At 35.3% G+C, this 12,512-nt stretch overlaps 1 protein-coding gene across 1 annotated transcript; it reads right to left on the bottom strand.

Annotated features, from left to right (window-relative positions):
- Positions 1-4,921: 4,921 nt before the first annotated feature.
- Positions 4,922-8,398, bottom strand: LOC141300950 (uncharacterized). The gene is made up of 5 exons (XM_073831228.1): positions 7,853-8,398; positions 7,646-7,704; positions 6,402-6,485; positions 5,302-5,375; positions 4,922-5,215 (listed from the first exon to the last, which is right to left on the bottom strand). Exons 1-5 carry the CDS (start codon positions 8,167-8,169, stop codon positions 5,198-5,200), a joined length of 552 nt encoding a protein of 183 aa, XP_073687329.1. The 5' UTR covers positions 8,170-8,398; the 3' UTR covers positions 4,922-5,197.
- Positions 8,399-12,512: the final 4,114 nt, after the last annotated feature.

Consider the following 12,512-nt stretch of genomic DNA (forward strand, 5'->3'; position numbering starts at 1 on the left):
AGCATTTCTTACATAATAAAAACTATACAGACATTCAACCAGGATTTAGTTAACTAAAATTAAAACCTAAAACTAATTAAAACCATTAACTAAAATAAAATAAACTTTTTATTTCATCTAGTTGCCAAAGCAACTCTTCTCATTTTTTCTGGTGTACTAAAATAACTCAAAAAAAGAAATAAAAATTATATATAAAACAAAAATGCATTTATAATATAAATAACAAAAACAACAAAATTGCTAAAACCTTAACTAAAATTAAAATAAAAACATTAAATGTAAAATAAATATGAATAATAGTCTCTCAATGATACTAAAGTAACAATGATATGGACATTCCAATGTCTTGATTCAATTTAATTCATTCACAAAATAGTTTCATTTAAATAAAGAGCCTAAACTAGTTTCCAGGAAGTGGGTTAATAGTATTAATCTCGTTGTTTAAAACGGCTGTGTCTTTCGTCAGCGATAGTGCAATCTTCTCACAAATTAATCATATCTGTAATGTGTTGTGACTGCATGTAATAGACTTTCCACCCCCTCTCACAGCGCGAGGCCCGCCCCCTTGACAAAGCCCCGCCCCTCCAACCGGTCTTTCTCACAGCCAGAGCTCCGCCCCTCCCCCCTCTGCCTTGGTAATGACATTCACTCGTGCCAGAGACCTCTGCGGGACTACCCCCATATGTTCCCACACCTATGACACTTTCACATTTCACAACAAACTGTTAAGGCACCCCGAGAAGATTTAATTGCGGAAAAAATTAATCGTCGTATTCTTTAGATTTAGTAGTGACAAAAATATTGTGAAACACGATCAACGCGATAGTGAAAAAACATACATTGTCATTTTTTTCTAACAGCACTTGAAGGAAATGTAACGTTACTATAACCGCAACCGAGTAACTGTCGATTATCAAATGGCATGTGTAAAATTTCAACCGAAAGAGTCGAAAATAGATATTTTACGCTATAGAAGGCATTTCATGTAAAGGAACTGAATATATGAATGTTTCAAATGCTGAAAATACGTGCTTTCGTTATAGAAAATGACATGTAAACCGAAAAAACAACAACATGAATTCAAGCTTACCTTTAAATCTGAAGTGTAAATTCAACGTTGTTTTGACGAGAAGATAAAGAAAGCGCGTCAAATAATTGTATTTTTCTATCACGGGATTCCGTCTCGGAGTTCACAGTCGACTGAGCGCCCGTCACCCTGACACTGATAACACTGGTGCGGACTTCATGCTGATAGACTACAACGTCAATCCACAACCCAACAACCTACGTCACCCGACGGGCTGCCACGGCTAGACGGCGTGATTTAGCGGAGGAAGTCTGTCTCGCGTTCTGGGGGGCGTTACCCGCATTCCTACAAGTCCCGCCCTCGAACTTATCACTGATTGGGCAAGCTCTCTGAGTGACATTTCAACTGTCCAATCGCTGATTGCCATTCGGTCGCTTCACAGCCATAGCAACCGTAGCAAGTGTGGGAAGTCTGGCGATCCAGGGTTTACGTGCGGTAATGGTTAAGGTGTGTCTGTGTGCAGACGTTTATAAAATTGATTTTCTCTTATCTTGGTGGTTAATCAACACAGTATAAAATCTTCCTGTTATAAAAACAAATCTTACAGTTTTTGAACAGTAAGATTTTAACTGCGGAAAATATGAAATGATGACATTAAGTCATTTTAAAATGAAAAATGTATTTACTCTACGGAGTATTTCTCAAAAATAAAATAAAAACAGTCAAACGTTTTTGAACAGTAAGATTTTTAATGTTTTTTATAAGTCTTTTCTGCTCACTTAGCCTGCATTTATTTGAGTACAGAAAAAACAGGAATAAATTGAAATATTTTTGCTATTTAAAATAACTGTTTTCTATTGAAATATATTATAAAACGTTATTTATTCCTGTGATTTCAAAGGAAATTTTTGGCATTATTACTCCAGTCACATGATCCTTCAGAAATCAATATAATATTCTGATTTGCTGCTCAAAAACATTTAATATTATTATTATGTTGAAAACAGCTGAGTAGAATTTCTTCAGGGCTTCTTTTATGAAATAGAAACTTCTGAAGAACAGCATTTATCTGAAATAGAAATCTTTTGCAACATTATAAATGTCTTAATCATTACTTTAAAGTATCCTTGCTAAATAAAAGAAAAAAAAGAATATAAAAAAAAGAATTAAAAAAAAAAAAAAAAAAAAAAAAAAAATATATATATATATATATATATATATATATATATATATATATATATTATACTGACTATTTGATATATTTGACTATTATATTTGATATTGTTTTTAATATTGTTTCATGAACAGCAAATCAGCATTTTAAAATGACTTCTGAAGGATCATGTGACACTGAAGACTGAGTAATGATGCTGAAAACTTAGCTTTGATCACAGGAATAAATTACATTTTAAAATATGTTCAAATAGAAAGCAGTTATTTTAAATAGTACAAATATTTCACAATATTATTGCTTTTGGATCAAATACATGTAGGCTTGGTGAGCAGAAGAGAATTCTTAAAAAAAGAAATGAAATCTTACTGTTCAAAAACTTTTGGTAAGAGTTTCAGCAAAAAATGTAGTCAAAATAGTTTGGACTAACAATGTACTTAATACATTGTAGGTATAAATTGCATAGCAGTTGTACAAATAGTATATAGTAGACATATTATGCTACTGAAATTTAAGTTTAAAAGACAACAGATATTAATCAATTTTAACACCATTTTTAGCTGAAGTGGACTTTTGACTCTAAACCTTATATTTACTAAGATAGCCTTTGTGACAGTCTCCTTATGTGATTTTATTTACACTGATTTTTAATAATTTACTAGAGTGCTAATATATTTGTTTAAATTCAATCACATCCACATGCTGTAGTGCCACTATTAGTCATATTATCTCTATATATATATATATATATATATATAGAGATAGTTCAATCCTGTCATTCAGCATCACATTACTGTGACTAACACACAGCGTAACTTGCTTATTCATCCTTTGGCCTTTATATATGTAAATCATGTGTTCTTCAGCGTAGTGGGGAGGAATTATGTCAGTGCTTAGCATTGACCAGCTGGTATTTCGTAACCATAAACATTTGTAGATTTTGATTTACCTTTAATGTTGTCTTTAAGAATACCAAATCTCATTTTTTTTCTGTTATATATTATATATATATATATATATATATATATATATATATATATATATATATATATATGTGTGAATATATTTTGTGTTAATAGACTCACAGGTTGACTCAATTACGCAATATATTGTATTTGAGCATGAATATTTCGTCACTTTCTGTTTACATTCTATGTAATGAAACCTTCAGACATCCATTTGCATTCTCTTACTTCTTTATGTGTCCTTTTCCATGTGGGAATTAGCATAAGGCAAATGGCTCTAATTTGACTTTCATTTGCGTCAAGGTTTGCATTTCTATAGTTTAGCTGCTAACATGTTGTTCACACCCTGACCTATGCTTGGATTACTCAATTCAGAGGAAACACCCTCATGGTTAGACTTTTGTACAACTGTGTGTTAGGAATGTAAGTATCACAAAATAATATTCCTTAACTAAATTGCTGTTGTTTAAACAAAAAAAGACCATTTAAGGGTATTTAATAGCCATTTAAGATGTATGTGACACTGGTTGGCCACTGTGCGTGTTTTCTGGGAAAGCTATTTTTTGTTGTTTGTTTTTTTGTTCAGTCTGAGACTAATTTAATGTCCTTTTGGGGCCTTTGGCTTTTACTTTTCATTACTTCCAGACTCTCAGAGAAAGCTGGTTCAATGCATAGCAATAAACAACAACAGTTTCTCTGCTGTTTTCAAAGTTAAGTGTAAAGTTGCAAAGGTTTGAAAAGCAATAGGTCAAGTGGCAGACCTGGAGGCAAAACAAGTGATTCAACTCATCCAGAAAGAGATCCAATAGAAACATTTTTTAATATCTTTGTGAACCTTAAAGCAATACAGTCAAGGTTTATGAATTATGTGCAGTGCAAACACAAGTTATTACATGTGACCTAAAAACAACATAGCTGAACTGTACTGACATACTGTATCCTTATAGTATAGATAAAAAACTGTATTGTGAATAAGACTGTTAGATTAAAGAAATTGCCAGAACTTTAGCATTAGGTTACATCAAAGTGGATTATTGTGGTTTATGGAAGCAATAGTTTAAAATTAAAACACTATAAAGATTAATTTGTTTGGTACAAACATACAGCTTTTTGCTTCACAGGATGGTAATTGATAAATAGAAGTTACTTGTGGATTATTGTGATGTTTTTATCAGCTGTTTGGACTCTCATTGTGACGGCACCCATTCGCTAAAGAGCAAGTGATGTAATACTGAATTTCTCCAAACCTGTTTTGATGAACAAACAAACTCATCTACATATCGAATGGCCTGAGGGTGAGTGCATTTTCATTTTGGTGAACTATTTCTTTAATTACCAGGGAAGAGTGGAGCTCCATAATGGCCGATTTAATCATTTTATTAACTTATTTGCCCTCACCTATCGTCTACCTTTCATTATGTTGTCACTCTCCTCTTGCCAGGCAACAGGACCCTGGTTCATATTTTTGGAGCCTTCAAAGCAGACAGCTCCCAGAATATACACAGAGGACAAAACAAAGAGAGAAAAATCCTTGTTGCTAAGAAACAGAGGAAAAACAGATCACCAGGAGGGCCGTATGCATGAAATAATAGACCAAATTAAGCTGAATTACTACACCATGCTTCGCAATTGTAATAACACAATGTGGTTTTGTCACTTAAAAATGTAAAAGGTAGAAAAAAAATGTAACAGTTTTAAAAAAGAATATTTTTAGTAGTTTGTTTGCACTGAATATAACAAACAGATGAACAGTCATTATTCTTTAAATTCTTTTTTAAGATTTTAATATACAACCTATTTGTCAGTACACTCTGTTTAAGAGTATTTGCATTTAAATTACATCTTCAGAACAAATCTTAAAGTCATACAAATCACAAATGTTTAAACAATATAGATTAGAACATAAAGTCACATCAGGAAGTCAATGGAGATTAGCTGCACTTTTAAAATTAAAAAGCAAACTAGATAGAAATATAATGTTCGTCTGTTGTCAGCGGTATTCTATCCATTATTTTTGTGCATCTTAGGAAGTTTCTAAAACACAGTTTTCACCTGAAAAGGAAAAAGACATTTATCAAATCACTGTGCTTATTATTTATGAAGAAGTTTTGGTTCACTGGTTATCATTTTGGTCTTACCTGCTTTTGTCGTCTTTTGATTTGCATCTCTTGTTGTTGTTTTGCCCTGACCTCCTCCAGAGTTAAGCAGCCACCTGAGAAAGTAGCAGACATGGTTAAAACTAAGAACAGTAAGACTTTTAATGTTTTTTAAAGAAGTCTCTTCTGCTCACCAAGCCTGGATTTATTTGATCCAGGGTATAGTAAAATTTTGAAATATTTTTACTATTTAAAATAACTGTTTTCTATTTGAATATATTTAAAAATGTAATTTATTCCTGTGATTTCAAAGCGATTTTTAGCATTGTTACTCCAGTCACATGATCCTTCAGAAATCATTCTAATATCCAGATTTGCTGCTATTATTTACTATTATGTTAAAAATAGCTGAGTAGAATTTTTTCAGGATTCTTTGATGAATTGAAAGTTTAGAATAACAGCATTTATCTAAAATAAAAATCTTTTGTAACATCACTTTTGATCAATTTAAAGCATGCTTGCTAAATAAAAGTGTTCATTTCTATAATTTCTTTCCAAAAGGTATGTTACAAACTCTTTCTCAGATCAATGCTGATAAAATGTACTAAACTGTTTTAAATATTGATAATAATAATAATAATAATAAATGTATCTTGAACAGCAAATCAACATATTAGACTGATTTCTAAAGGATCATGTGACACTGAAGACTGGAGTAATGATGTTGAATATTTAGCTTTGATCACAGGAATAAATTCGATTTTAAAATTATTTTATTATTATTTTTAATAGTAAAAATATTTCACGATATTACTGTTTTTGCTGTATTTTCGATTAAATAAATGCAGGCTTGGTGATCATTTTTCTTAAAAAAAAAAAAACTGTTCAAAAACTTTTGACTGGTAGTGCACGTGTAAAAACAGTTGACTGTGTCAAATATGTTGACCCAGGGATCACAATGCAAAGTATTTATCAGTTTCCACACTCAGATTGCCCAGATTTAGCCAGATATTCATGTATAAAAGGAACTTTAACTCCCCCTAGTGGTCACATCACAAATCCCTTTTATTTGAATCCTATCAAGCAGACTCATCAGTAGCTTCTCATATTTGTTTTCTGGCATGGTTGGTTGAATGACTCACCCACAGTACTAGGAGATATGGAAATGTAACCCATGGCCCGACTCAAGCGCAGATCCTCCAGAGCTGCCAGTTCTGCTTCTGCTTCTGTTAAACAGCAAAGCATTCAATCAGTGAGTGAGTTTTGACCACTTAACCTTCTGTGACATCCTTAAAAAAAAAAAAATTTAAAAAAAGGAAAATCACATTGACATATGTACAAAAGCATAACATCCATTTAGTAATGCTTATAGGGTGATTTATATTGTATTCATGTCACTTTCATTTACATCAAACAAAAACTTTTTGGGAGAAATAGTTCTCTAAAATAGCGTGATGAAATATGGTTAAAATATGGACAAACCCAGTGACAAGGTTGTTTTGACTTATTGGTTGGGTTAAATGTTTAACCCAGCCTACTGGGTAGTTTTATTTAACTTAACTATTGCTTAAAAATTACTATATGTGACCCTGGACCACAAAACCAGTCTTAAGTAGGGTGGGTATATTTGTAACAATAGCCAAAAATACATTGTATGGGTCAAAACAATCATTTTTACTTTTATGCCAAAAATCATTAGGATATTAGGTCAAGATCATGTTCCATGAAGCAATTTTGTAATTTCCTACTGTAAATATATCAAAATGTAATTTTTGATTAGTAATATGCATTGCTAAGAACTTCATTTGAACAAATTTAATTTTTAATTTTAATTAATTTTTTTAATTTAAAATTTAGATTTTTTTGCACCCTCAGATAGCTGTATCTCGGCCAAATATTGTCCTATCCTAACAAACCATACACCAAAGCTCATTTATATGATTTATATTATGTATATTATCCTATTACTTTTAAATTTTTACTTTCAAAAAAATTGACCCTTATGACTGGTTTTGTGGTCCAGGGTCACATATTTATTGCTTAAAATGAACCCAAAATAGGTTGGGAATTAACATCTATTAATGTTTAATAAATTAGCTTTTATTAAGTCAAATAATAAACATTTCTTAAATTGGTTATTAATAAACATTCACCTTTTGATTATTGCTAATGCCTCTCGTAATTATGCATTTGATTTTTAATGTACAACCTATTTTGAGTTCATTTTAAGCCAGCCATAGTAATTTTTAAACAATAGTTGAGTTAAATAAAACTACCCAGAAGGTTAGGTTAAACATTTAACCCAACTGCTGGGTCAAAATTGCTGATTTAAAGCAGACTAGAAAGAAAGAAATCTGAGTGATGTGCTGCAGCATAACATACTTACTTTGCTGAATATCTTGTCTTTTCTTTGGGTTTGGTGCAAATACTGTAAATGCCTTTTGACTGTCACAAAAAAAGAAAGTATCAGTGATCAAAAGTAATTACTTGACTGAACAAAACAAGCTATAATGCGTTTTCTATGGCAACCAACTACACAGTTTACTGTTGATGCTTGGATTAAGACCTGATCCACCATCTGTAGCAGTCCTACCTGTGGATTTCAGAAAGCGCATGCGAATAAGTTTTTGCCATTGGTTGTTCCTTCGGTGCATATTCCGCAGGTTTTGACCCTGATGAAGTTTCGGACGGTTTTGCCTGTATTGCTTTCTTTCTATCCGTTCCTATGGGTTTGTATTTGGTGTCATGGGTGCATCTTGGGCAGCTTGATGCTCTGTTTTTGCGGTGACCGACATCTCTGGTTCTGACTGCAGGTGTGGTTTCAGTTGTGCTTGCTTTCTTGTTCACATGCTTAGGTTTCGTTGCAACAGGTTTCGGCTTTATAAGTCTCGTGTCCGGCATATTTAACATTGAGGCATTCGAGCCCTCACCTGTCTCTCAACGATGTACAAATTTCCTTATTCCACTGATGAAATGTAATGCTGTCAGTGACATAAAACAAGTGTTTTCATTCAAAAGAATCGGCGTTTCACGTAAGATAAAGTATAAACGCCGTGCGTGTAAAGTTTAGCGGACAAGGACAACCGTAAACAGCACAACCGCATGTCTGATCCGATTACCGACCGCGCAAGGCACTCTGGCCACTGGTGATCTCACAGTAACCCGTAGTAACCGGCACTGCAACAACTACTAGGCCCAATAACAATAATATAAAGGTGCATTCGTTTTATTTTTACTTTATTTGTACAATTAATTTTTTAAATAGCCTACATTTTGAGTTTTTTGGAGTTGATCTCACGCCACCCAAGCTGACTTTCAGCTGTTTTAGCGCTGAAAGACACCTTTTTGTGATGTGTAGATTTATTATAAACTGATAAATAATCCAAATATTTGTTTTGTCAGTGTAGCTATCCCATAATGATCACGATAAGCCTACTGTTGCTATAGATAGCACACGTACATCTGCAAGATGTCTGTTAAAAATCTCTTGATCTGGAAAGCATCTGCTGTGTACAAACATCTGGCAGATGTCTGTAAGATGTCAGTTTTACATACATTCTAACTCATAAACATCTTAAAGACATCTAATAGACGTCTATTTGACATCTGATAGGAAACGTCCAATAGACGTATTGCAGATGAGCAAACTACATCTTGCAGATGTCTTTCAGATGTAAATGATGACGTCAAAAAGACGTCTCCAAGATGTATGTGTGCTATCAGGGTATAGTTACTACCTTTGATCTACATTTTATGCGTCTGGCTTCCGGTCTCCGTGTCCAGCTATTTTTAGCTGGATTTGCTCAAATTGCTGTGTCTTGCCATATTATTTTAATGTATTATCTTAATTATGAACACACTGTTTTGTAATGGTTTTACAGTTTACTGCACCTTGTTATTCTTCTCTTATTTCGTTATTGCACGGTAAAGACTAGAAGGGAGACAGATCTCGCTACTGGGCATGCACACATCAATCGAACATTATTTTATTACACTGTACAACAATAATACTGTTTTTGTTTTATAGTAAGGGCTGAGTTTAGGGTTGGGGTACGTGTAGACGTTAAGAGAAAACAATCTAATAGGTAGGAAAATTAATTTAATTGTTAGTTTCCGGTCGGAGCTGTCAACAGCATGGATTGCATGGTTAATGTACTACTAAATACGTTGTTCTGCTAATTTCTGCTGTCTAAACCATGGGGAAAAAGTGGAAGCTGCTAAATCATATAGAGAAGGACTTAGTAAGCAGGAAAGGGCACAATATTTTGACCTCACAATATTTGAGGTAATAGTTGGTAAAGATACATACAAGCCATATTAATTAAAATATTAGCCTAATATTTCACCTACCTGACCGGAAATTATAAGAACAAACATGAATGTTGTCAAGATTCTTGCCATGGAAATTCTGGATCAGTTTGGCCAACCACAAATGCCAGTTTTTTTTTTTTGTTTTTTTTTTCACTCTTCTCCTTGATTTGTTATAACTTTTGTCAGTCTGACTTAAAATAGCCTACTACTTATATACATTTAGAAAGTCTAACAAATTTGTTGGACATTCACACAAAGATCAATCATTAGTCAGGTGGTGACACAGCATTTAACCACTGATTTACAAAAATCATTTCAGGTTTAACAAGTGTTTCAACATTGCATCAAATACAGATGAACACATTGATTTTTATTTGAATTATCACTCTGTGTCTTTGGAAGACTTTTGTCTTTCAAAACCATTAAAATCCACAAATTCAAATTTTAAAATAAATATGTGACCCTGGACTACAAAACCAAAAAGGGTCAACTGAAGCTGAGATTTATCATCTGAAAGCTTTCCATTGATGTATGGTTTGTTAGGATAGGACAACATTTGTTCGAGATACAACTATTTGACAATCTGGAATCTGAGGGTGCAAAATAACATTAAATATTGAAAAAATCGCCAAAGTTGTCCAAATGAAGTTCTTAGCCATGCATTTTACTAATCAAAGATTAAGTTTTGATATGTTTACGATAGGAAGTTTACAAAATATATGGAACATGATCTTTACTTATGTCCTAATGATTTTTTGGGGCATAAAAGTACAATGTATTTTTGGCTATTGCTACAAATATACCCGTGCTACTTAAGAATGGTTTTGTGGTCCAGGGTCACATATTTTAATAATTAAGTATCACATTTGCATTTCGTTTTTCATAAAACTCATAAACCCCCTGCAGTTCCTTCACAAACACCAGTTTGGGAAACCTCGATGTAATATAATGTTTAATGCATGTTGTTAATAACAACAAATAGAATATATTTTCTTACTCACTGTATTTTTATGTTAATATAGTACAATATTATCCTATTTAATGTGCTAAATGGTCAAAAGTAATCAAAAAGTTGTCTTTTATATTAGATTATATTACTTAAAATGTGACCCTGGACCACAAAAGCAGCACAGGTGTATTTGTAGCAATAGCCAAAAATACATTGTATGTGTCAAGATGATTGATTTTTCTTTTATGCCAAAAATCATTAGGATATTAAGTAAAGATCATGTTCCATGAAGATATTTTGTAAATTTACCGTAATTTAGATTTTTTTGCACCCTTTAGATTTCAGATATTCAAAAAGTTGTATCTGCATTATTACATATTATACACAATAATTTATTGATTTTCCCTAATTCCTCTTTTTTAATCTTTTAATTTTCCTTTCTAAAATAGCCTACTACTTATATACATTCAGAAGCATTTAACCACTGATTTACTTTTTTTTTTTTTTTTTTTTTGAGGATTAACAAGTGTTTCAACATTGCATCGACTATGTCACAACCCCGTCTGTCATTGGTTTCTCCCATTGTCTTCCCCTGCCATTCTGTGTTCATTTGGTTTAGCCCTGTGTTTAGCCATTATCTGTTTCACCTGTCCTTGTAATCATTAGTCATCTGTGTCACCTGTGTTTGATAATTAGTTGCCCTTTATAAGTCTGTCTTTGAGTTTAGTCTTTTGTCGGTCTTTAACGTTATCTGGATGTGTGTGAAAGCCCTCTGTGTTCCTGCCTGTTCCTGCCTTGTTCATCTTGGAGAATTCTATTAAATTTACTGTTGATTGTTAATCTCGTCTATCGTCTCGTCTCGTCCTGCACACCCGCGTGACAGAAAGACCGAACCAAAAAAAAAAAATTCACGGCGTCTTCCCCTGCGTTTATTTTCCGTTTTTTTTGTATCAGTGTTTAGTTAATTTTTTTTCCCCCCCGTCATGAATGATCCCGCCGTCCTCATCCTCCTCCTGAAGCAGGGGAACCGCTCTCTCGAGGACCACACCAGAGACTTTATATTCCTCGCCCCGTTCACGCACTACCCGGACAGTTGCCTATGCACGTTCTACCGCGTGGGACTTAATGATAACATCCAGAGGCAGCTGTCCGGGGAGGGTCCTCGAGAGAGCCTCGCCGACTACATCGAGTGGGTGCTGGTGTCCAGCAGAGCTTCGTTGACCGCGAAGGATGACACCAGCCCCACTCCAGACCCAGAACCCAGCCCAACATCACCCCGACAAGCGGAGTTGCAGCCCGAGCCCACCGACGATGGAGAGCCCGAGCCGAGAGCGACAGAGCCAGAGCCGGACCCATCGGACCAGGTGCGAGAGCCGACTGCTACATCCGCGACGGTGGAGTACGACGTGGAGCAAGAGAGGGCTACAGAGAGCCCTGCCCACTGCACCACCACTGGGGGTGAGAATGAGCAACACTCTGGGGACTTAATAGACTTTTCCACAGAACCACTGGCCTGCCTGAACTTCCCACCCACCCGCCCTCTTCTGCCTATGCCTGAGTCTCCGCTGGTCCCGTCCAGCCATCCTGAGTCTCCGCTGGTCCCGTCCAGCCATCCTGAATCTCCGCTGGTCCCGTCCAGCCGTCCTGAATCTCCGCTGGTTCCGTCCAGTCGTCCAGAGTCATCGCTGATTTCGCCCAGCCTTCCTGAATCTCCGCTATCACCTGTCAGTCCCCCTGCTCACCCTCAGTCATCCACCTGTGCAGTGGGCTCGCCGCGGGACTGCCAGCTTCCATCGGCGTCTCGGCTGGAGGATTCCTCAGCTCCGCCTCCAGCCTCCGAGTCCTGGACTCCGCCTCGGCCCTTCGACCCCGCGGTTCCACCACGGCTCTCGACGCCCTCCTCTCCACCGTCGCCCGTCGATCCACCAGCTCCACCGGGCTCCATCGTCTTTCCGGCTCCGCCCTGGTCAGTCGTCACCCCATCGGCTCCTCA

This window comes from Garra rufa, chromosome 24, assembly GCF_049309525.1.
Source record: "Garra rufa chromosome 24, GarRuf1.0, whole genome shotgun sequence".
NCBI classification, from domain to species: domain Eukaryota; kingdom Metazoa; phylum Chordata; class Actinopteri; order Cypriniformes; family Cyprinidae; genus Garra; species Garra rufa.